The 26,342-nt window shown below is 45.2% G+C and overlaps 1 protein-coding gene across 1 annotated transcript; it reads right to left on the bottom strand.

The window, feature by feature from the left end:
* Positions 1-9,119: 9,119 nt before the first annotated feature.
* Positions 9,120-25,131, bottom strand: GCNT4 (glucosaminyl (N-acetyl) transferase 4). The gene is made up of 4 exons (XM_072360054.1): positions 25,022-25,131; positions 13,881-13,980; positions 12,780-12,939; positions 9,120-12,229 (listed from the first exon to the last, which is right to left on the bottom strand). The coding sequence occupies exon 4, from the start codon at positions 12,226-12,228 to the stop codon at positions 10,861-10,863; it is 1,368 nt and encodes a 455-aa protein (XP_072216155.1). The 5' UTR covers position 12,229; positions 12,780-12,939; positions 13,881-13,980; positions 25,022-25,131; the 3' UTR covers positions 9,120-10,860.
* Between the last annotated feature and the right edge of the window lie 1,211 nt (positions 25,132-26,342).

Here is a 26,342-nt window from a genome sequence, read left to right as displayed (position 1 = left end):
AACTGCCTTTTTCCCAGGGATATGTGCATCTGTGGTGCTGTGTCTCTTCTTCATGGTACTGATATAGGCCAGTTTAGTAATAGGGATCAGTATACTAGTTTAAGGACCAGTATATTAGTTCAGCAGAAGGCATCAGTGAGTGCTAGTTCTAAAACTTACCAGTTTAGCTTTGCTTGATGTGTGAGCAGCCTTGTTTTTTATCAAAAATTCTGCTTCACAGAAGCACTGGAATCACAGTGGACTGTTTTTATCTTTGCATCCCCAGGTGCAAAGACTTTTTCCTTGGATTTCACATATATTGTTTTGGTTTATAGTGTAACAAGATAGAAGGTTGTTCTTTGTGACATAATAGGCAATGGAAATATGATAAACTGGGGAAAACCAACTGAAGGTTAGCCAAAAGTCACCGTGGCGAAGCTGATGATGGAAAAATGAGGAGGAAGTAAGTGGTCTAAGACCACCAGAGGCCCCCATCGCACACGGCCAGAGGGGCATAGGCATTTTTAAAGAGTCCTTGGAAAAGACTGAACATGTATGCCAATACATTGCATATGTATTTAAATGTAAATTATTTAAATGTAGAACTTAAACTCAGATGTATCAAGCTGCCTGGTACATAATGTCAGCTTTCTAATACCATACTGGAGTTAAGAGAGCTTTCTTCCTGGATTTCAGATGACAGTACATGTTTTGGTCATGTTTTGGTCCCACACTTGGTTACTTGCTGTATCCATGGCACAGAACAGCATAAACGTACATCTTTCTGTGGTGATGGGAGGGGGCAGTAATAAAAGCAATACTGCTTCTAATGTATCTCATATAAGAATGATGAATTCAAGATATACAGAATTGTTTTGGCTGTATTCAGGACCTCAGAAGTTGCTATTTCTTAGTTACATATCTAGGAAGGAGATAAGGCCTCAAGCATGCTATTATTGCATTAGCCTGGATCTTAAACTGGAGGTCATCTTAGATAACCTGCATTTCTCAAAGCAATAAGAGATAAAATGGTAAAACACTGACAGAAGCAAAACCAACAAAATTCATAAAAATAAAAAAGAAAGCCTTCAAGCTGTTTAGATCTTATCCATAATTTGCAAGCAACTCCCCTTCCCTTGTTTTTTACCCTACTGTATAAGTGGTCCCTCACATGTCCCTCACAATCCCCAGACTCCCCTACTGCCCTCCCCAACCTCCCTCTGCCTGGGCCTCCCTACAGCACCCAGCCCTCCAGCCCTGTCACCAGCCCCAGAAGACACTGTTGTCTTCATAAAGTAGCTCTGCTCCCAAAGCAGTGTTCACAAATATTTTATTTACCACTTTATTTATTTATTACCTATTTAGCAATGAAACAAACATTTTATCAGCTTTAGGTTTTGTATTGTCCAGAGTCCGGCATATAGTGTTGATACAGCAGCAGAGGGTGAACCTTCCCACCAACATCCCGTTACACTCTGTTGCAGTGTGACAGATGGCAGCAGAGGGACTACCTGACAAAGTGGTGTCTGGAATGAAAGTGCATATGAAGCAAAGGTGTGTCATTGAATTCTTTCATGAAGAAGTAATAACACCCACTGACATTCATCAATGCTTGCTGCATGTTTGTGGAGACTGATGAATGGATGTGGGCACACTGAGGTGGAGGGTGATGAAACGCTGTGAAATGGGGTCACTTCCACTGGTACTCTCGTTATTCACAGTGCAAAAATGCATAGCTATAGTTGGTGACTGTTGAGTAACAGTGTTTTGCAGCTGAAAACCATCTCTATCAAACAGTGTGATTGAGAGCTTTGTATCTGTTGTAGTTTCCATGGAAATAAATAGGAGGCATTACTTGTGAAACAACTTATATACTTTTAGGAAACCCCTTCTTGTAATTTTTAGACTAACCTGGCAACAAGAGCATTTCTTTTCACACATAAACCACCACCACTGCTGCTAGGTAATGCAAGGCCCACTGGTCAAAATGAGCAAGTTTCACTCCTACTTGAATTTAGCTGTTTTTTCTTCAGCTGATTCTACATCTTTATCCGAGGACCTGATCAAATGCAATCTGCCTCCTGCATAGAACAGACCATGAGAAACTGAAGTAGTTCCCACAACAAGCCTTCAATTATAGCTGAACTAGCAATATCTTCAAATGACACAGGATCAAACAAATCCTAGGTAATTTTTACCAAAGGCAAATTCCCTTGCTGAGAAAGAGTAATAATTTGAATTTTATTGCTAATATCTGGCATTGTGTTCCAGCCACTGGACCTTCACCATATTGCCGTCTGCTAGATTAAGCAATACTGCAGTAGCTGATTTGTTCACTTTCTGCATTTATGGCCTAAGATCAAGTTCCTTTTTGCCTGGGGCCAGAAAAAGACAGATATCTCAATCTCTCTGAAGCACTGACATATAACTTCTTTTTGGCTGCCTTCCCTTCCCTGTGGGTGTTGTTTTACTTTTATCTGGTCAAGTCGCTTATCTATAACTCAGTTTCTGTTAAACATTCAGCACACTGTTCTTCTGAGGTTAATTCTAACAAGGAGATATACATAGCTTTGCTCTTCTGCAGAAGTCACAAAAATGAAGAACGTGATCAAACAGTTGGTCACACCAGATTCGGTAGAAGATATATCATCTACAAGATTTTTCAGGAGCTTTTACCCAGTAAACAGTGGGAAAGAGAACAAATCCACTCTTAGGAAGACTTCAGGACTGGTTTGTTGTGAAACAACTGTAATCACACAGGGCAGGATTCAGCAACTACACAACACCCTCGCCCCCATTTTGGCATTCCAGCCTTCAAACACGCCTTCATCCCAGCCATAAAGACAACAGAAGCTGTTGTGAATCCTTCCCTTTGACAGACCAGAGCTGAATTGCTTTCTGACTCCTTGCAAAACCAGTCAGACCTTAACTGATCAAACCTAGTAAGCACCTCCCTCATCACTATGCCTCAGCTGGATGTGATCTTTTCACCTTGCTAGCAAATACAAGTTTGTCCAGTGAGCTCTATCAGCAACAGTTAATTGCTCCCAAAAGAAGATCCTCTCTCTTGTCCTTTACAGCACCGGTGCCTGGAACACAACAGTCCAGGTGACATCCCTGCCTCAACACAGCCTGCTTTGGAGGAGAAGGCAGATGGATGTGTTCCTACAGCATTTTAAACTGCCTGGTGGAGTGTAACACCTTTCTTTAATGCACTACAAACATCCACTTTCTAGAGCCAGCATCTCTCGCTGGTCATTTGAACGGAAAGTCTCTCTGCATGAATATCTTGTTTCTGAAGGGAGCTTCTCTGTTGTATTCATCTGCTACAACAGTGCTAATGGTACTGCCCAAAACATTATTTCTAAAGCTGCAGGCTCTTCCAGCTCTTCCTTCCCATTGCCCATTGGCTGCAATGAGCAGAGCCTCAGCAGAAGTGAAAGCACATGCTCTGAAGCCTCGAGGAAGACAAGGAACAGTGGTGCCAGATGGGGAGCAGGGCACAGTGCCAGCAGCACCTCTGAGATGTGTAATTTGCCCAGCAACCAAAAGTAACTCCTTTTACGCAGACTGAAACAAAACTTGGCAGCTCAGTGTTCTGGGTAAGTTTATGTTAATAACTTCACTTTTTGCAATTGGGATTTATGATGTGCCTTGGGTTGCTGAAACTGGATATCAAGCTTTCCACCTGATGATCAGAGAGAAGCAAGATGCTGCAACTACTTTATTTTAGGATGACTCATTTTTTCATGTTTTCAGCTCTTTGGGGCTTTATGACTACAGAACCAGAGTTGGCTGCCATGATTTCAAGCAAGGACAAGGCATTTAGTACAAGATCTACTACATCTATTCCTAAAATGGACGAACAGAAATTTTAAATAAATCTTCATTTAAGAAAGCCATAAGAGAGAACTTCAGGATTACAAACTTCATCCAACGAGTTCAACGGAGATAACACTATTAGCTGACTGGCTTTGAAAGTTGTAATCCTGATAGGCTCTAAGGAAGTGAAAGAGGCAGTGTTTGCTGTGCTGGCTGAGTGATCTGACCCCTGCTCCAGCTTGGTTTGTTGAGAGACAGCCCCATCCTTGGGTGGATGTGTGGCTTTTACTGACAGACAGATGCTTTCTGTTTATTTCTCTAGTCATTTGTTGTTGTTGTTGTTTTTCTGTCTTACAGCAAAGAGGCCTGGTGAAATAATGAACTATCTAAACTTGTTCATGTTTTGAACAGTATATCTCTATTTTGCTAAAAAAGCTTTATCAAGCGCTGGTATTCACATTCCAGTTAACCAAAAGCTTGGAAATAACAATTTGGTTTTTCTTTTCTTCTTTTCTTTTCTTTTCTTTTCTTTTCTTTTCTTTTCTTTTCTTTTCTTTTCTTTTCTTTTCTTTTCTTTTCTTTTCTTTCCTTTCCTTTCCTTTCCTTTCCTTTCCTTTCCTTTCCTTTCCTTTCCTTTCCTTTCCTTTCCTTTCCTTTCCTTTCCTTTCCTTTCCTTTCCTTTCCTTTCCTTTCCTTTCCTTTCCTTTCCTTTCCTTTCCTTTCCCTTCCCTTCCCTTCCCTTCCCTTCCCTTCCCTTCCCTTCCCTTCCCTTCCCTTCCCTTCCCTTCCCTTCCCTTCCCTTCCCTCCCCTCCCCTCCCCTCCCCTCCCCTCCCCTCCCCTCCCCTCCCCTCCCCTCCCCTCCCCTCCCCTCCCCTCCCCTCCCCTCCCCTCCCCTCCCCTCCCCTCCCCTCCCCTCCCCTCCCCTCCCCTCCCCTCCCCTCCCCTCCCCTCCCCTCCCCTCCCCTCCCCTCCCCTCCCCTCCCCTCCCCTCCCCTCCCCTCCCCTCCCCTCCCCTCCCCTCCCCTCCCCTCCCCTCCCCTCCCCTCCCCTCCCCTCCCCTCCCCTCCCCTCCCCTCCCCTCCCCTCCCCTCCCCTCCCCTCCCCTCCCCTCCCCTCCCCTCCCCTCCCCTCCCCTCCCCTCCCCTCCCCTCCCCTCCCCTCCCCTCCCCTCCCCTCTCCTCTCCTCTCCTCTTCTTTTTTTCTTGAACAATTGTATCAGTCAGAGAAGTAACTCTCCAACTGACTGCATGCAATTATATCTGTGTGCATTTTATTTCTATTCTGTCCCCTTAAAATTCCTGATATGAATTTTCTAAACCAACTTTTCTTCCCCTTTTCTAATGATGTACATGATTATGCTTCTTTGAATGCCGCTTCCTGGTGTGGGTTTTTAATATATATCTCTGCCTGTAACAAACAATATGGGAAAAGAAAAAGAGGTTGCTTGGCACAGGAACAAAGGATTACTTTTCCTTGAAAGAAAAGCAGAATAAAGCTTGGGTAATCTCTGTGATGGAAGCTCCTAACTGTTGCACCAGTTCAGGCCCAGAGTAGCTGAGCAAATGCACACGTCTCGCCAAAGCCCATCAATTGGAAATTCAGCCATTCCACACATCGCTTGTATTTGGAGGCCCTACAGGTGTTGTTGGAAGAAAAGCAAGGTCTGAACTCCAGAGCAACTCAGAAGAACTGGGAGGCAGAATTTAGTTGATATGGGTATCCTAAGGACACAAAGGACCTGGGACTGCATTATTCATAGATAAGAAGAAACCACAGGAAACACAGAAGTATTATAACTCTTAGAGAACTTAAAAAACAGAATGCCATCAATTCTGCCATTTTGAACTCCTTGCAGGAAGAGTACTTCTATTTTTCTGCTAAGCATCTTGCAAGGTCTTGCAATTCTTTGTCTACAGCTAATATTTCAGTCTGTCAGAGAAAAGTGCAGATCCACCTACATTATTCATAGAATCAGGGAATTACAGAATTGTTCACATTGGAAGGAACTTCTGGGTTCATCTGGCCTAACTGCTGCTCGAGCAGAAACACCCACAGCAGGGTGCCCTGTCTCATGATCAGGAAGTTTCTGAAAATCTCTAAGGAAGAGAATCCACAGCCTCTGTGCAGCCTTTGCCAGTGCTCCAACACCGACACAGCACAGAAGTGCTGCCTGCCGTTCAGGAGGAACCTCCTGTGTTCCAGTTTGTGTTGTCCTGGCACTGAGCAGTGTTTTCTTTCCACTCTCCCTTCAGGTATTTTTGGACACTGATAAGATTGCCCCGAGCCTCCTCTTCCCCAGGCTGAGCAGCCATACATCTCTCAGCTTTTCCTTGTAGGAGAGATGCTCCTGTCCCATCATCATCTTGATAGACCTTCACTGGACTCTTTCTGTATGTCTAGGTCTCTCTTGTACAGGAAGGCCTTGGTTCCCACAGCCATCAACATTTCAGTGCTAAAATATTTTTGTGTAGTTCTTCCAACTGTATGATTTCCAGTCCCTGCTAGGTCTGTAAAGAAATGGTGCCTTTAACCCTTATTGTCAATGATGCAGTTCTGATTTCCCAGCTGCTATGCTGTGGTGGCAGTAATGTCACCTGCAGAAGACTCTCAGAGTACTCTCCAATCTCCTCATCACCCTGGGTAAAGCTTAGACTTGCCATCCCTTCAGTCTCAGAGAACAAATTCAAGCAGTAAAAAATTGCTCAGCAATAGGAAAGCTGCTGCCTTTAATTAAATCACAACAGAGTCTCTTAATTGTTGCCCAGAGAAGAGACTTTTAAATAAACTTGAATGTGTTACTTATGCAAGGTAGAAGTCAGTCACGTATTTTTCACATTAGCAAATGTTTAAATTGGTTTCTAGAAATAACACTGAAAATATCATTAAAAACTATTGACCTGCCTTAAGCAAAGAATTCACAGACTCGTTTTTTCTGCCCTTCCTGTTGCAAATATCACAGTACTGAGTTACTAACTAGTCAAGCCGCAAAACCTTTTCAATATTTTTCTAAGCAACTATTTCTTACAGGAATAGAAGCTGACACAAGCTCTGGGCATTTTCTTAAATGATTTTCATTTTCAAAATACACTTAACTCAAGTTTTGCTTACCTTTATCCGAGATGGCAGCAGCAACCATGCTATAGGTACTTCCACTTAAGCCGTTCTTTGCTAAGACACGTATGTGGCAGTTCTGTAGCAAGGAAAGATATTTTCCCCATCTTTCTTTCCCAAAAGCCTGCTAGCTCCTTTCTGTCTCATTTGAGAAAATTTCCAGCTCAAAGCTGCGTGGAATTCACTTTAGCCCCACTCTAAAAAGGATTGCTACTCTAAAGATTAGTGTAGTTTAGCTATGGGAAACTCAAAAAGCCTGGTAGCCTTGGAAAGAAGGGGAGCAGAATAGTGTACAACTATGGCTTGAGAGACCGAACAGTGCTGGGGTTTTTCCCGAGAAGATTTACTGTGTGTTATTAATGGATAACACTGCTCTGTAGTGTTTCATTTTCAGTGAAACTGAGAACTATCACCATGTCACAGAGACTGTACCTGGACTAAAATTTGAGGTCACACTGTAAGTACACAGGTGCCACTTAAGCTCTTTATTTGCTGTCCCAAAACAAGCTTTTCTCATGGTCATACATTCTGCCTCAAATGTCACAGCAGTGATGTAGCATCTGCAGAAATGCTCAACAGACTGACTGTTTTTTAATTACGATTATAGATTAGGTGTCTAAATTGTAGCTTTTTCCTTTCACAATCTTTTATTCTAACATCAAGGAGAATACACAGTGAAACATTTGTTCTTCTGCATTCCACCCTCCTAACTGTTCATGAACAGTGTTCATTAGAAGTTCATTAGTGAGACAACTTGCACAAATGTCCCACACCTCTTACTTTAAAGCACGTTGTTTCTTACTCTCCTTAACTTAGCTTTCCATGTTAGGACACATTCAGCAGCTGTTTCCAGCCACTAATTAAGCAGAAGGCTGTACCTCTACCAACAGCATGAGCAACATTAGCGTATTGTATTCACGTCCTTCTTGCAGCCAGCAGGGGACTGGATGAGTGGAAAAAGGACAGTGTGGGGCATCTTGAGCAAAAGAAAGAGGAAGTGAACCATCTGATGCAGCAAATATATGTGCATTTCAAGTTTATGAAATAACTTACAAGAAGAGTAAGGAAGAGGAGGAAAGGAGAAAGGCAAATCTGGACTTTACTAAGGCAAAAAAAAATCAGAGAGCAGGTGACAGATTATTGCCTATAAGGTGCAGCCCAAATCAGGTATCTTTTATTTTTACCATAAGCTAGGTTCAGTTACGTTTCTCATTGAGAGAAAGGTATTTATGGATCATGACTTAGCAAAGAAAGACCCACCTGTGTAAAGAACAAAGGTGGTGAAGTCAAAGGCAAATAATGAAGTTGTTCCCCAACTCTACTGTCTAATCACTTGTATGATCTGAACTATGATACAGACATAAACTTTGCATCTACATTTCTAACAGTAAAGTTAAAAAAAAAAAAAAAAAAAAAAAAAAAAAGCCAGAGAAAATTATTCAAAAGTTAAAGAACTTACATTCTTATATTATAGCAAATTTTGAACCCAGGAAAATTGGAACATATTGCCCCAGAGAGTGAATTAGGTGATCTTTAGCCTGAATGATCCTATGATTTTGAGAACTAACTTCTACAGGCTTGATTAGCCTTTAAAGTTACCTTCAAAAATAGGTATATTTATAATTCATTAGAAAATTTGCATTTCATAAAGAAGAAACCATATACAACTTGTACTTTTCCAGCTAGCAACCCTAACACTGTAATGGGTGATGGTGCCTCACTTTACGTCATCTTTGCATTCACTTCGTTACCTAGGAAGCAAGCACTGCCTTATTTCAGACTACTTAAATCAAAGACATTGTTTAACCCAATTCAGTTGAAGTAGCACAGAGCTGCACATTGATTAAAATTATTTACTTAAGTTTATTATGCTGATGGGTTTTGTTTATAAACTTAAGATAGAACAAATAAACACAAACAAAAATGTGTGAGTGTACTTAAACATAAGTAAGATGTCACCAGCTAACTAATTATACATCAGTTTACTTGTACTGAGGCTTGCTTGACCTGACTGAGACTTGGTCCTCTGGCATCCAAATCCACTGCTATTAACCTCTTTCCATGTGAAAAGTCTGGTTTTTGTATATCAGTACTGACGTGTGAATCTGTAAGTACTGCCAATATTTCATATTCTGCAAAATATCTACAAATTGTATCAAGTCAGCTGTGAGATGTGGCAAGTCACCAAAGAAAGCAGCATAGACATAAAAAATAATCCCCATTTATTTGAGAAACAGTACATAAGAGAAATAACCTGTGCACACACAGACTTAATCATAAATAGCTTTGATCAACAATTAGTACTGTGCAACCAGCCCACAACAAACATCCATAGGTTTCTAAATGCTTGACAAGGTAGCAGTTGTCAAGCAGTTCTCATTTTACAGCTGGAACAGAAAAGTCAGATGAAGACTCAAAGGAAAATCAGTGTCACAAATGAGGAAAAAGTCCATGACCGTTCAAGCCCGAACTCGAGCCATAAACATGTTGACTGACTGAATTTTAAAAAGCCAATTTTTCAAGAAACTGAGACAAAGGAATGAGTTGGTTCCTAAAACTCAAAGAAGAAAGTATGCTTTCTTGCAGGCACAAGACATTGTTGTGGCAATCTGAGGATCAATAAAACCAGACACCTGAAGCAACTCATGAGAAGGGGTCCCTTGATAAGCACAAGATATGCAGAAATGGCACAGTAGCACAGAGCAAGTTGGACCACGAGGCCCACTGGAACCACCAGAACTGAGCTGGTAGCACAGCAAAATTGTGGAGAATCCCCAGAAATGCCAAAGGGCATTTCTTAGTCACAAAGGTTTCTGTGCTGACCAACACTTCCCTCACACTATGTGGGAGCACAGCTGAGTGGAGGCTGCCCAGCCCCTTCCTGTGGTGGGGACCATAGGCAGCATGGGTTGCCTTGGGGCACAGCTATTCCAATGCTGACTTGCTTTGAAGCAGAACTTCCCTTGGCACAGATTAGCCTGGGACAACAGATGCATGAGGCTGTGTCCTGCACAGAATGCTACTTCTAGGCAAGGCCTTCCTATCTGCAGAGTGACTGTATGATTGCTGCTGGACATAGCATGTTTTGCATTTCAGCATAGCACCACCCTGCTGAATACTGATTGCAAATAGCACTAGTTAACCATTGCATGTAAAAACGTTGTCTCAGAAGAACTGGGCTAGGAATGAAGGCAGGCATCGTCTGGCATGGTTCCCTGTACTGCCCTTGAAGAACAGTAGAGCATTATTTGCACGTGTTCACACAGATTGCTTCAATTCACCACCAACCATTCCACAGGCATAGCACAGCCCCAAACACAGACTCCAGAAAGACAAACAATGCACAGCCAAGCTGGGAGGACACAATGATATTGTGGCATCTAAGGGTACTTCTTCCGTTGTGCCAGCAAGAAGTGTTCCCATCACAGCCCTGTCAGCACCTGCAGGTGGGGAGCGGGGCAATCCAGGCCGCAGCAGGGGCTGCACGGCCCAGGGAAGTCACACTGCTCTTAGTTGTGTCTGCAAGCTGGGCACTTCCAGTTTTCCTGAGGTAGCAGATGCAGAGGTCTTCGCTTCATACCTTAATGAAAAAGTGCAGGAAAAAGGGACAGGCATACAAGCATGGTGGAGTTTCTTAAGAAAGACACAAGCACACAATGTAAAACAGGTTTTTGAAGTATTCCATTAAGTTAGACAGTACCAGATTCTCCAAAAGCAAGCCTTGCCCTCCCAGAATTACATTGAAGAATAGTTATGGGACTGCTGTGGCAAGTGAAAAAACTGTCAAACAGGGAGCTGCTAATTTCACAGATAGTGTCCAGATAGCTCTCTCTTCAATGTCCTGAACTTAATGCAGAAGGAACTCCTCTGCAGCAGGTCAGGGCCGGAGAATCCCAGGCTCCAAACTACAGCAGTACACAGCACCGGTAGCTGGAAGAACAGCACTGCTATAGAGAAGCATTTGCAGGATTGATACGCAGAAAGTATTTGTCAGAAGACAAATAAACCCACTCTTTTTGTTGTTCTGCCAGTTTTTCTGCCAAGCATTTTACCAGGACAGGATCTACTTTGGAGTCAAACTTATTGGCAAACCAATGGCCATAATTCATAAGCCATCTTAATTCCGCCGCCCCGTAGATGCAAACACTACGAAGGTGGGTGCCAGTGCATGGAGGGTACAAATGGTCTTCAAGATAATTCCATTTCACCAAACGAGTTTTGCTCTGCAAGTCTGTGATGTCTTGGGCGGACCTCGAAAGTTCCCCAGGCACCCCAGGAACACGCACAAGAGTGGCCCAGAAATGTTCATCTGGAGAGTAAGTATCCCTTGACCAATCAAAGAAGTCTTTTACAAGAGAGCTGCTAAGGGTGTACTGAATAAAAGCTCGACTTAAAACAAAATAGGCACTGCCAACAAATACCTCAATATTATGAGGTGGTGGGTCCTTGGAAATGTTGGTTTTCACAGGCATCTGCATGTATTCATAAGGCACTTTCATAAGTTCATAATGATAAGTAAATCGTTCTCTTTTGCTACTACTTGGCTTTATAGTTTCCAGCATGTTTGCCCCACCAAGTTTCTTCAGTTCAGCAACCAACTGGAAATTTGATCTCAAAGGGAAATCTTGACCACACAAGTTAATAACATACTTCCAGGGAACCACAGAGTCCATCAGATCAGACAAACAATTTAAATCTGCTTGCAGTCTTGAAATATGTGCGTAGTTCACCATCTCCAGCTTTGATGCAATGAAGATATTGGGGAAACATTTAGCTAGATTGTTCATAGCAGATTTAAAGCTTTTTGCTGCTTTTTGGTCATAGTGAATGCAGTATATATTTTGATGGCTGTACAGTGAATGTATGAGCCTTTCAACCATCACTGCATCTTTGTGGACAACGAAAGAATAGGCTATTGGAAAGCTCTCTTCCTCTGGAGAAACAGGTATCAGGTGGTATTTCCTCAGTGTACGATACATGTCGCAATCATTGGTCATTGCAATGATATCTTCATCATCTAAATCAATTATATCCTTCCTTCTTATCTCTAAACTCTTGCCGATTTCCTGGGGATCTTGTTCATATATTGACGAACAGTTAATTTCATACTGGAAGTGGTTTCTGAGATAGGAATATCTGTTTCTAACATAAGAAGAAGTGCTCAAGAAGTGCTCAACCAAATAAATGCTCTTAGGTGGAAAAAAGTGTCTTTCAACATGGAGGAGCTTCAGGAGTGCAATCACCCACCCTGTGAAACACAGGATCAGAATCTTCCTTCTTGTGGGACACCTGTAGGGAAGCTTATGCCTCTTCATTCTGTAAGAAAACAGAAAGATGTTGACATTTTACAAGACAAACGATGCTCCAGAGGCAATTATGTCTTTACAACATAAACACCACCTTTCTTCTTAATCATCATGCTAATGGAAAGACAGATTTTGCCACAATAATAGGCAAAGATTTCATTACCCCAATTATCTGACTGAAGGCAATAAAACATCTCTGATTTCAGATAATAACCAGCTAAACAATAAGAGTCTTGGAATAGGATTCCTGCTGTATATTTTCCAGAGCACTTTTTTTCTTTTATTACTGTGACACAAGCAGAGGAACAGCAACCCTTGCATTGCAGAAACATGCCTGTCCTCTCAAGAGAGCAGGATGGAGACTTTATTTTCTGAAGCATTTCCAGAGAATTCAACAGGAGGATCAAGAGACTCTTATGAGTCTGCAAAGAATGCATGATTAACAGTAGGCAATAGGACAATGAATAATAATAGTAATAAATGTATATACATATATACATATACATACATATATATATATACACACATATATATATTTAAGAGAGAAAGAAAAGATTTACTTGAAAGCTTTAGAATTCAGTCAGAGCGTCCTCATCATCTTTAACACTGGGGCTGGACAATGAAGTCCAAAGAGAAACAAACTTCCTTCCTTGTCCCTTCCCAGCAGGGTCTGACATGTCCGAAGTCCGTATGTCTTCTTGAAGGTACTGCTAATCTGCCCTGAAAGAAAGGGACAGATGAAGACACAGCACGTCCATCCACCGGATGTAGTATATAACACAACCTTTGAAGGCAGGCGGGGCAGCAGTGAGAAACAGCACATATATTTTGCTATGTGAGACACCCTTGGCTGTGACTGCAAAGCAGAGGCAAGGCCCTTTTTTTAAGAAACAGGATATATAGCACCATCTCTGTGAAGCAGTTTAGCAACTGAGGTATTACAGCAATGAAAGCTCAATACAGTAATCGTGTTTCCATGTATTCTTGCCTTACCTGCTGAGTGCAAGCATAAGTATTGTCGTTCCTGAACTAGTTAGACTAGAGTTCACATCCAAGTGAAGCACTAGCTTAAGCTCCACTTCCTTGCTATATTGCACTGCTCTTGCAGAACAGTTCCCTGCATTTTATTTTGGGAAGAAGCTGGATCAGAATGCTGCATAGTGCCCACCCAGTTTGCCATCTATGTTCTGACCTGTTACTGGCTTTGAAACTTTGCATGTGCACAGTTAACAGAAGGACGCATGTAACCTGCTGTAAATCTTATGCAATGCTGTTGCAATGACAGAAAGGCTTTAGTTCAGGACAGGAACAACACGGTCTTTTGCAAACCAAAGAGATGATTTGGGAGTGTTGTACATAGTCACATTCTGGGAGATTGCCTGCACAGTGGGCAACTTGCCTCTAGGTCTCTCACGTCATTCTCGCTCCGCTTGCTCCTTACTGGACAAAAGACAGAGGACACAGCACACAGACAAAGCACTGTGTGTTCTCTGGTTCCTGAAGCTGTGTTAACGATGAAGGTGCCACAGCAAAACAGCCCCAGTCAGTTTCAGCATTGTCCCTGTGGATGAATGGCTCACCACAACCCTTCTCCTTCATTCCCTGTGACAAACATAAGGCAAACACCTACAGTCTTGTGCCTCCTTCTCAGCGGTACCAACCTCAACAGGAGCTATGCTTCTTCCACATGGAACATGAACATCAATCCTTCAGAACAAGTGCTGGAGCTTCTCTGCATCTCTTCATAGTTTTCAGGCACAGCTACAGGCAGGAATAAGACAGTGGAATTACCAGAAGTGACTGAAATGCCTGCAGATTCCATGTAGGCATGCAAAATCAAAGACTGAGATGTGCATGCAACTCCTACTAAGAGACCAATGGGTATCTTTAATGTACCCATCATGGCCAGGTCTTGCAACCTCCAGCTTCGCAGTCTTAGCCTGCCAAGATGGAGCTGTTTCAATAGTCTCTCTCCCAGTGTTTTCCTTTCCCTGTTATTTCTTCTCTGGGAACAACAGAAAGGAGAAGGAAATGTCACCTTCCCTGAATAGATGCATGTGGCCTTGATGCAAGCTATTCATGCAGGTGCCCACTCTGGTTCACCAGGCCTGCCTGATCCCCTGGCATGCTCTGTGCTTTGCCTGGGGCTGCTGGAAAGGGACTGGAGAAGGGAGAGCACAGATATACCCAATTTGTACAAGCCAGAGCTTGGCAGCTCTCTGTAGGTGGTACAAACAGCCATCAAGCATACTAACAAATGATGAGAAGAAAGAGGTCTGACCCTCCAATGCTTCATTATCACAAAGCCACCTTCAAGCCTTCTCCAAACTGATATGTAATCAATGACTTAATGCCTAATCCCTTTAACCTCTTTCTGTTTTCTTCTTCCTTCCTTCCTCAGTTCTTCTTTTGCAGGAAGCAGGAATGTAGAGTGTGATTTCTCTGGCAGCCTACCTGGTCGCTCTACCTGGCCGTCTCCCTACCCAACAAGGACAACCAACATCACACTTGGCTGAACAGAGCTACTTCTTTTGCAAAGGCAACTGAGAGTCTGAAAAAAGAAAAACAAAGCAAAACAAGCAAACATGCTCTCCAGTGCTGCAAAAATCCCATATGTACGTTAGTCCTGGCCAGCTCCACCCAGCATCAAACATTCCGTTTCTAGGTGAACCAACAAAGAAGCCAAGGTGACAGTTACCTGCTGAAAACTACCATTCCAGACCATGGTATTCTGGTGTGGTGTGGAGACAAGTCAGGATAAGAAAGAAATCACCTCGATGGCACTGAGGTTTTTATATCTTACTGATGGGCAAAACATGTATGCTCGGCTCAGCTGAATGTTCCTATGTTCTACGCAATAAAAAGAGGCCATAGAAACTCAGAAAACTGTGGTGATGTGGTTTGAATTCCTCACGGAGAATGGAACTAAGGAGCACTGGTGGGAAACCTCAACTCTTCCACTGAATCCCTTGGTTATGGAGGCTCTCCCTGACCCTGGCCAGCACATTTTCAGCAGCAAACTCACAGTCACCACTTTTATCTCCAAATCCAGGCTCAGTGTACTGGTATGGCAGCAACAGCTTTGCTTGTTAGGCACAAAACATTTGCCTTTAACCAATACAAGAGAGGGATTTCCTAAGGAACAGGACAAGAGAAGAGAATGGAAACCCTCAGCACAGAAGAGCCACCAACAATCTATCAGCTTCTGGTTGAAGTGCACAGCTCTTATTCCCTAAGCACACACAGCACTTGAAGCCTCTCTCACACAAAGCACTGTGCCAAGCACAGTCATCCCTGGAGGAGGAGGAAGGAATGAACAGCAGGAAACAGGCAGTGAGAGCCGCCTGCAAGTGCCCAAAGCACACACCTCACCTAGCACTGACCAAAGTGGATATAATGCTCATTTTTCTCTCAAATACTAACTACACAGGATCAATGTTCACTCTTCTGCACAAGGATTTTTTACTAGGAGGAGGGGATGGTGTTGCCATCGTGTCTCATTTCTTAAAATGTCTGTCTCTCCCACATGAGAGAACATTGCTGAAGGAATTAATGGAGAGTGGCCACATCTCATAACAAACACACACCGCACAGCTACAGTATACACACAGACAGTACAGACAGTATCAGGTCCAAGCATTGATTGGGAGGGATGCAAAGTACTGAATGACTCAGAGACAGGTGGGGGTTTTACTTATCCCTTGCTTATCTGTAATGCAAGAACAAGTGATGTTCAAAGAAAACAGACATGCAAAAAATATAAGGGAAACACATGCACATTGTGTAAGAACACATGCATGTGTTTACAGTTAGTACACGTGTTTATACATGTGGTTATAGTCTTCTGTCAGAAGGCATCCTAAAGACCACGAGCTCAGCAGGATTTAAGAAAGAATTAGGCAATCAGCTGGCTATTGGGAGTTTCTAGAGTTACATTAGCCAAGATATAAATATGGATGAAATCTCAATTCTCTGGCACCAGGACTTAAGGCAATTAGCAGCTGCCAACAGCCCTAACTTGAAATTTTTACGAACAAAAACGCTTACTGTGACTATTGCTCTGTTCTCTGAATTTCCTTTTATTTCCTTTTGGACCAGAATAGGAAATGATCGTTAGATTCATTATAGCACTATTTCCTTCCACCCAGGGAATAGCTGGGTTTTCTGTATTTTCCACCCTGCAAGAAGCCATTCTGAGCAGCTTTATACCTTCAGACTCTTATAACCATTTCTTTTGTGCAACTGTGAAAGCTGTGCAGTTACACCAAAGGACAAACAAAGGGAGAGTTTCAAACCCCCAGTGGACTTCAGCCATGTGTCAAGTCTTTGGTGCAGGGAAAGACGCAGGATGTTCTTGCTGAAGAACACCTTTTGTCAGCAGAACAAACCCTCCTGAGTGGGACTAAGGGAAGCCTGAGCTGGAAGAGAAACTCCCTCCTCACTTCCACTAGACTAAAAGGGCCAGAAAATGCAAGGCGCTCCACACTTGGGCAGCAGTGCTTCGCTCTCACCTATGGGCTTCAATCCAGCGCACATGTTTCAGCTTCTGGGAGCCTGCAGAAGAGTTCTGCATATCTCCCGTGGCTTGCAAATCACTTGCAAATCAAAACCTGTAAAGCCCACACAATCAGAATATAGCCTTTTTTCTTCTCCCTGTCCTTGAATACTATCCAAGCAAACAGCATTTTGACTCATCTCATGGCAGCATAACTCAGTGTTGCTGGAATTAAAGTGATGGAAAAACCTGTAAGAAAGGCTTCTGTAGCAGGGATTGTTCCTGAGCTTCATGAGCTCACAGAAAGCACTAAACCTGTTGAAAGTAATGAACAGAGCTTGGCCAGCTGAGGGAAGCAGGCGGAGGAAGGCCACGCTGAAGGCAGAAGTACACACTGGAAAATGCACACTTGGAACTGGGCAAGTTTGTTCTGCCATGGGGATGATGGAACTAAGCAGACGTAATAGCATGAGTGTGTTTACATGCTATGTGTATTTTGGGTAACCAGCAAAGATCTGGGGAAGTAAAGTATGAAGATGACCAAAGTAAAACTTACTGCCACAGTCACTACTTGCTGCGCTCAGCTGGCTGTGCAGAAATTTACCTTTCTGAGAAAAAAAAACAATGTTCCTGCTTGCAAACTGGTCAGCTGCAGAGTGCCCAGAAATGTGCCCTGCAGTGTCATCATGCATGTGGAAAGCAGAATTTGCACACCAGCCAGAGGCAACCTGCTTGGGTCCAGGATGTGGCACAGCTGACACCGAGCTCACACTGGAACACTTTCACAGAGGCAGAAGTAATGTTCACCAGCATGGCAAGCAAGGCAAACTGAACCAGTGTTTATTTCTCTTAGCTTTTACTATGCAGTTCACTATGGTACAGCAGAAAAATGCAGATTTGTGTAATTTCTACTGAGCAACTGCAGCTGGTTGAGATGTTAACTGCTTACAGGGTGAAACCCAAGGAAAGGCTAATAAAAGGTAAATTAAACCCACTTTTAGTATTCTTTTGGGACAGACAAAAAAAAGAGAAGTGTTAAACCAATTATAATTCCAGCTCAGCAGGCCCATAATATTTCTGGGCACGACTGGGTACATACTCTGCAAAGTGGCTCTCCCTTCACCACTGCTGCTTGCACTCAGACCAAATGGGCAAATGCAAAGTAACCCAAGGTAATTACATTTGGCTTTGTTTTTCAGTTTAGCTCCTGAAACCAAACGGGATTGGAGCAAAATTTGTTTATCTGTTTGCATCTTTTTAATCGAAAAGATGTTATATCACTCTCTGTAAAAAGAAACTGTAAAAGGCACTGGTGGTAACGCTGGTCCCCAGGGCAGAGTCTAAGGGAAAGCAATGATCGGCCTGGCAATAAAGCACTCTTGCAGTGGGTCACTGTGTAAATTTTGTTGCATTCTCCACTAAAGACACCAGCTTAAACAACTGTGCACTACCACAGAGACAGCCAGGCAGCTACAAGCAGCATTTGTAACTCTGCTATATTACATGCCTTGTGCTATTTATAGCTGTACAACATCGAACATCTATAGTGCTGTGAAAGCAACACCTAACAGTGCAAACCTGATTTAGACTGTGCCTACATGAAGTTCTGCTGTCTTAATTACATCTTTGCAAAACTAGACCTTTTAAACTATTGTGTCTTCTCAGTGCTACAAGGGCAAACAAACCAACATTATTCAGTGAACTGCAAATCTAGGGCAGCATAGGACACCTCGCTCAGCCCAGCATCTTCTCCCTTAGGACCATGCATAACGGAAGAGGAACAGGAGAAGAATATCCACCTCTGTGTGATACGACGGCCCTGGAGGGAAAATCAGGAGGTGACTGTCTGAGGAGGAGCAGAAAGCTCACAAATTAACCTGCTGAGTCACAACATTATACAGAATGTTGTGGCCCAATGGTAAATCTCTAAAGAGCCTAATGCAAACAAGGAGCGGGCAAGTTTGTTTATTGTGAACCACATCTGTCACAGGGTGCGCACCCATTCCTTCAGAGAGAAACAAGTGTAAGGCACCACAAGGGAAACCATACTACTTTGCTGTCATGCATTACTGAGTATGGAAGACATAAAGAAACCTTTTCTGCTTGTTATTCTGCCTATTTTTGGGTGTTGGGCAGCACTATTGGACCTGATCTTGTGTGTAACCCAACAATTTTTAACAGGAGTTAGCATGGTATCATAGTGCTTGTGTAGGAATCTTGGTGCTGTGATGCTGGAGGTCCCATAAGAGTCTGCTGCAGATGGGTGATTGCAGTCTCTCCTCTCCTTCAAACTCTTCCTTATGGGAACTCCACACATCTTCTGTCTAGTCATCACGTCTTCTGAGAGGCCACTACCTTCTGCTGCTACCTGAGAGAAGAGACTGACTCCCACTTCGAATCCAGATCACGATGACTTGCCAAGAGCTTATTAACCAGATTATTTGTGACTGCAAAGAACTTTGCAACTCCCCAGCACTCAGTTTGGTCCACTCTGTCATATTTGTTGTTTGGAGATCCTTGCTGCCCAGCCCAGCACTGTAGGAGGGGAAGAAGCTCTGGGGGTGGGATTAAGGTGAGCCAGCAGAGCTGTCTGAGGAGGTTTGCAGTGGGTCTGCCTGCAGCAGTCCCTGCACCTCAGCTCCGTAAGGAATGCTGCAAGACGCACCCCAGTCAGCACACACCTGCCCTCCTGCAGTGCCCCCTGCCAGCCCATCCTGAAGGACCTGTTTGGGAAGCAGAGTTCCAAGCTCAGCCAGCAGCCACCTGGATCCACAGAAGAACAACAGCCATGGCCTCCCTTAACACATCTCTCCTCCTAACGTATGCTGCTTCCCTTCTACTCCAGTGTGTCATACCAGAGAGCTAGCTGGGGACCACCACCGCCTGTTGGCATGGCAAGGTGTGTTGTCTGCTACCAAAAGAGGGATTTTTGGAAAATTCAAGTTGAATATAGGCAGCACTTCCCCCCGGTGTATCTGGAATACGTGGTACCCATGATAAACAAATACCATCGTTGGGGCATCCGGATTTTGTGCCTGCACAGAGCAAGAGGTAAGGAAAAACATAAACTCCAAAGACGGATCTGTAAGAGAAGAGGAAATGTAGGGGAGCTGGAGTCCTCCCGCCACTCTGTTCTGGCTCTCATGCAAAAGCCCTTCTGAGCAGGAATGAGGCTCCTCCCCCATCTCTCAGGTTAAAAACAAAACAAAACAAAACAAAACAAAACCCACAAAAATACTATAACTTAGGCATGAGTGAAGTATGAGCAGCAGAAAATAAGTGGGAAAATGATGAAAGAGGAGAATGAAGAGCGGGGCCAATGAAAATAGGTGCTCTCGTATAAGTGGCATTAAGGTAAAAATTAAAGCAAACAGCAGCCAAACAGGTGTTCCATCTGACTGGCTGTCCCTCCAGCCTCAGAGGCACGTGGGCCAGAACCAGTCCACACCTTTCCTTGCAAACCAGCCCATTTGCAAACAGCAGCACAACCACACAGCAGCAGGAGCAACAGGAACAATTCTCCCTCCTCCAGGCAAAAAAGTCTCTCTCCCTCACAGAAGACCTCTGTTTGCTTTATTCAGACCCACTCCCACAGCTGTGCAGACCTGGCTGAGATGTTTCCATCACTGTCTGTGCAGAAGGGCACAGTTCCTTCCTTTGTTTCTCCCTCTGCTTTGTACAAACCGAGCTGCTGAAATGCAGAGCAGACCGTGTTCCTTGGAGGTGAGGAAGGCGAGGGAAGAGATGTGCTCTGCTAAGTGATTTCCTTCTTGTAGTGAACTACCTGGCTGAGTCAAACACTCTCTACTTGATTATTCAATGCTGTTGGCTGGAGAAAACAATTCACTTACAGGTGTTTACTGGTGCTAGCTAATAATTTTCATTGCAAATTTATCTATGATAGGGATCTCAGAGCTCCTGGAGGAGTGCTTTATACTGGCATCAGATCTAGATCAGTCGGCTCTATCAGCTTTGCCTGTTTTTCTCCCTGGTTCCCTGAGCTGCTTCCTTGCAGTGGAGCCCAGCACCATGGGCTGCCCTGCACCTGCGCCAGTGCCCGACCCTCATTTCGACCTGCCTGACGTAATACACAGATCTCCTCTGAGGGACTGACAGCTGGACAACTAAGAAACCCATGTTTTTCCCTATTATTTCCATGCTGTTTTACGGACCTCTATTAGTGGAGCTCACGATGTGGAAAAACACCCCATTACTTTTAGACCCAAGCCTATTCAAACAGTAAGCCTGCCAGCTTTAAGATTCTGCAGATTTGAAATTACACGGTGCCCAAAGAACAACAACAATAAAATCTACAGCTTTTCCTAGCCTGATTTGTTTGTGCTTCTGGAAGAGAACAGGCAGCTTCTAAGTAGCCGCCTAAGTAACACCAATTCTGCAAAGATTTAGCAGTTATGGATATCTCATTTGACTTTGTCATCCCACAACAACGCTGTCACCCCTGCACTAAATATCAGGACACTTTATTCATGGGGTATAGTGATGTGTGCTTCTTTACAGAATGCACCGCACTGGCAGTATGTGATTCTAACAACCTCTCTACCCCCAGTTTTGAGCCCTTCACTACATGTTGAGGCCCTGGAGTGCATCCAGAGAAAGGCAATGAAGCTGTGAGGGATCTGGAGCACAAGTCTGATGGGGAACAGCTCAGGGAGCTGGGATTGTTTAGCCTGGAGAAGTGGAGGCTCAGGGAAGGCCTCAGGGAAGCCACGTCCCTGCTCTCTGGTCAGTACATGGAGCAGCTGATTTCTTTGAGGCAGTGGGCAGTGCAGGACGGCATCCCAGGGGAGCAGTTCCTGGCTGCTCTGCATCCCCTCTGAAGCCTGGGGTGCTTCAGAGCAAATTCTGCTGCAAGCTGTTCTACTCAGTGTCCAATAAGAACAGTTTCTCAGCAAATCCCTTGGTACACCCCAGACTGCTCTGCCCTGCCAGACGGTGGGTTTGCAGCCCCACCAAGGCACAGAGCTGCACATTTAAACTCTCTGACTTTAAGAGGCAGGAGTATCCCTGTTTTTCAAGGACTTAGTGCACCATAAGGGCAGGAGTCAGAGGAAAAATACACAGGTAAATAGAACAACTCCAGGCGAGCTGGAGTTAACAATTTCTCTCTGACTCACATAAAAGTTTAAAATAATAATACCCTATGGTGGAGTGAGAGTTAACCTTTACCCCCAAACTACTGCACAGCATAAAAATCAGGCCCAAAGGGGCCAGAATTTGTGTACATTGGCAGCAGTGCTGGCATGACAGGGCTGAAGCTTCCTGTTAGAGACGAAGGCAGGAGAAACTGCACTGTGCTGCAAGAGGCTGCAGCCGGCAGCAGGGCGCGTTCCTCTGCTTCTGCAAATGGGCAGAGATGCCTCCACCTTTCTGCTGAGCCTCTCTCTGCAGACTTTACTGCAAGTTGCACCCTGCACGTCAATTCCTACTGAGTCAAAGCCTTCCCTGCCCGTCACAGCTGTCACATCGGTCACATCAGTCACCCTGCACTACAGGTCCCCTCCTGGTATCTGTGCCCTGGAAGCACTGTGGGACATTCTGTGCAGGGAGAGCCATGTGGGCAGCAGTCAAAGCCCTGCTGTCGGCTGCTCCCCCAACTCCATGTCTACTCCAGTATCTTGCAGCTCCTTGTCCCAGGAGCGATACTTTCCCCTCAGGTAAGGGCATGGCAGCAAACCCAAGAGCAGGAATCTGGGCTCCATGTCCTGGTGATACTTTCTGAAGCTTATTTCAAGCACAATGATCTGCACTGCAATTCCACCTATAATATAAAAGCATTCTATAATGGTTTGAATTTTGGGTGGTGATGTGAGGAGCCAAGAGTTGGACTCGGTGATCCTCACAAGTCCCTTCCAACTTGGAATGTTGGAATCCAATGGAATCCGGTAAGTACCTCACCTCCTGTATGATGTCTCTCATATGATAAGAAATCTACTTTATTGCCCTTATACATGGGGTTCTGACATGTAACAGATACAAAGAAAGCCGAGGAGCCGTGTTGTACTATTTGTATGTATGTTAAGAAATGCCAAAACATTTTCTGTTGGTTACCCCTAAGGCACAAGCCAATTTCTTCCATTGGCAGGTTCCACGAGCCATCCCTGCTCACTGTCAGCTTGCCCACCAGTGCCAGCCCACGAGACAGGGGCTGACATACTCCACCACTGGGGTTAACCATAAGTTTTGGTGTGATGCTACCTGAGAACTCACATTTTGTCAGAGTTGTCCATCCTGAGCTGAGAGAAGGGACTCATGAGCAGCACATTGCCCTGTGAGCTCCTCATCCTGCTGGAACTTCTCAGCCAGAGATCTGTCAAGGCTTGGGCCATTGGCAGAGATGTAGAAAGCTTACCTCCCTTGCTAGATTTGGCACCCTGTGGTTTACGTTCTAGAAATAAGCCTTTTGTAACTCATCTACCATATCTCTCAGCTCCTTCAGTGATATTTCCTGGGAAATCTTAGAGTCTACAGCCACATGGGACTCATGGTGCCTTGTCTGCAGCCAGAAAGCTGCATCATAACCTCTACCAAAGCCTCCTGGGCACTGCTTGTGAGTGAGACCCAGCCACCTCACTGCTCAGCACCAGCAGCACACACAGCACAGCCCACACTCCTGCCTGAAGTGGCTTTTTTGCTGCGTATGGAAACAGGAACCACCATGAAGAACACCAACACCTCTCAGGTCCTGGTGCTGAGAAAGAGCTATCACATTTGCAAGAGCCCCTTCTATTATGCCTGCATTGTCGTGTCCTGAAATCTTTCGGCAGAAGCCTGAAAATGCTCTTTCTGTTCTGCTAATGGACATCAAACTCCCATGAGGGAGATGTGTAGATCTGAGAATCGTTCTTGATATTGGACTGTACATCTCAGGCACCCAACGAGGCCCTCAAGAGAAAGGACAAACAGCTGGCAGGCTGACAAGTTCTTGGAGCTTACCTGTTCTCTATGAATGTTTCAACATTTTCTTGGCTTCCCTGAATCCCATACATCAGTGCTCTCCTGTTTCTTTCCTCCAGCTGATAGCATGCTGCTTGACCCTTTGTACTTTCTAAATTTTACCTTTATTTAATTTGCCTGGACCACTTCTGAAGAATTCCAGAGATCTGGTCTCAGCCAAGAGACTATTTTTAAGGTGATTGTTCACTGTCTGGGGACCAATCGGTATAATTTGCACATCTTATGCCAGGACATAGCCACAAACAGCACAGACAGCCATCCACAACACCTAGAGATCAGTCACAAGAGTGAGTTCCAGTGTTTGGTGCCTTTCTCCTGCATTCCCACTGCAATCCAACACAAGCAATCCAAAGCACAGCCAAATTTTCCATCATCACTTTCTAACAAGTTGCAGCCCCTTCAGCCGATACGTGACCAACAACCAAAGATGCACAGAGATGGCAGCAGCCCGTGCTCCTTCATGTGCTGTCTTGTTAGAGCAGGCACATCATTTCGCCTCTCACCCATAGGGCATGTCCAGCCCAGGGTGCTATCCCCAAGAACACAAAAGCAGGTTCTTGGAAAGAGTAAAAAACACAGAAAGCTCTTCTCCACATACCTTACACCTTAACTGGATCCCAGTTCCATGTGAAAAACAAAACAACAACAACAAACACTTTCTCATACTTGCTCTCAGTCTTCCACCTCCCGCCACCGCTGGAGTGCTGCGGTAAACGCGGGAATCACAGCAGTTACGCTGTGGGATGAAACTATGAACGTTACTATGAATGGAACAGGAATGTTACAGGAACGCGAGGTGTGCAGCAGGGCAGGTGTGACGCAGTGGAGTGCTTGACACCAAAGTCACGTTATGCAGAGCCTCAAGGGAACGCTGCCCTGCGGGTCTCCCTTCGGAGCCCTCCTCCAGCAAAGAGAAGTCTAAGCTCTCGAAAAAAGAAGTTGCCCCTGTCTCTTCTCAAACGGCAAAATCGGAACCCGTTCCTTTCTGACAGATCCTCGCTGCTCTGTTACTTCTGTTTCCCTGCAAGTAACGAGAGCCGCGCTAAAGGAAACGAAGTGAACGCACTTGGCCGGTTAAGCACGGTACAAACTAACACGCACGTTTACAGACATTTACAGAGCGGTGACACAACAGCGGAGACTTCAGCCAACACCAATGCAGATTCGCTCCCCGCTACAGACCCGCCTGAAGCTGTCACGGCTCTGCTGGGGCGCAGCTCAGGGCTGCGCTCGGCTCCCGGCGCACAACCTCCCGCGGCCGCTCCTCGGATCATTTCCGAGCCGCCGCTCCTACCCCGCTGTTAACTTTTCGGGCACACGGCGCGATCTTACCGGAGCTCCTCAGCACGCCTGCTGGCAGCGCAGCGCAACGCAGCGCAACGCAGCGCAGCACCGCACCGCACCGCACCGACTTCCCTTCGCCGCGCCCTGCCCCGAGCAGCAGCGCGCCCACGCCGTGCCGCGCCCCTTCCTCCTCCTCCTTCCCCTCCTCCTGTTTCTCCTCCTCCCGCCTCTTCCCCAAACTCTACAGCCGCCGCCGCTGCTCCGCTCTGCTGCGCTCCGCTCTACGGGGAAACTTGGGGCCGGGCCGGGCTGTGCCGGGTCCGCCCGCAGCGCTCTCACCGCGGCGGTGCCGGGACGGGTTCCGCGGCTGCCCGGGGTGCGTGAGCATGTGCGTGTGTGTGGGCGTGGGCGAGCTCCCCGGAGCAGAGCCCGCTGCGAACGCTGTTGGGCAAGCTGCGGAATAAGCCGCCCTGGCAGCGGGACATTGCTGTCCTGCAGCTGCCTCCAGGCACAGCCCTGCGCCGCGGGGCCGAACGGAGCTGCCAGCTTTGCTCCCGGAGGGTCCGCACCTCTGGACCTGCGCTCAGCGGAGCCGAGGTGGTCGCTAGACGCGCAACCGAACCGCAACGTAACCGTATGTCTGAGCCCCTTCCACATTAACAAACAGAATCGGGACGCATCTGTCAGACGACTCAAACGCCGACGGTGCTGCTGCGACAATACCAGCAGGAAAACTTTATTCCAGAGGAAGATCATGTCTTAGAAATACATACGTACATACAAACAGGAGAACGACTGCTTACAAGGGTGGATAGTGTCAGGACAAGGGTGAATGGTTTCAAACTCAGACAGGGGGGATTTAGGTTAGATATTAGGAGGAGGTTTTTCACACAGAGGGTGGTGACGCACTGGAACAGGTTGCCCAAGGACGTTGTGGATGCCCCATCCCTGGAGGCAATAAAGGTCAGGCTGGATGTGGCTCTGGGCAGCCCCGTCTGGTGGCTGGCGACCTTGCACATAGCAGGGGGGTTGAAACTGGATGACCTGGGGCCCCTTTTGACCCAGGCCATTCTATACTCTATGATACATATACACACAAATCCAAAGGCCCTTTGAAACTTCCTTCACGTCTGAACTGTTACACTCTCTTGCTGTGCCACATTTAAGCTTCTTTCCTTGATATGGCCAGAAACATGAATTGCAGATCATCTGTATGATAATTTCTGACCAAATGGGTCATTTCATGGCTGATGAACAGAAAAAGTGCCTGAATCTCACATATGAAGTTGCTGGAATAAAAGAAGCCTTTGCCTTTGTGCCACGATCACAAAACACCAAGTACGGCTGCTCCAAGAAATTACTCAAATTC

Source organism: Excalfactoria chinensis, chromosome Z (assembly GCF_039878825.1).
Source record: "Excalfactoria chinensis isolate bCotChi1 chromosome Z, bCotChi1.hap2, whole genome shotgun sequence".
Classification (NCBI taxonomy): domain Eukaryota; kingdom Metazoa; phylum Chordata; class Aves; order Galliformes; family Phasianidae; genus Excalfactoria; species Excalfactoria chinensis.
Note: the sequence above shows the minus strand (reverse complement) of the source record. Positions and strands in the feature narration are given on the sequence as shown.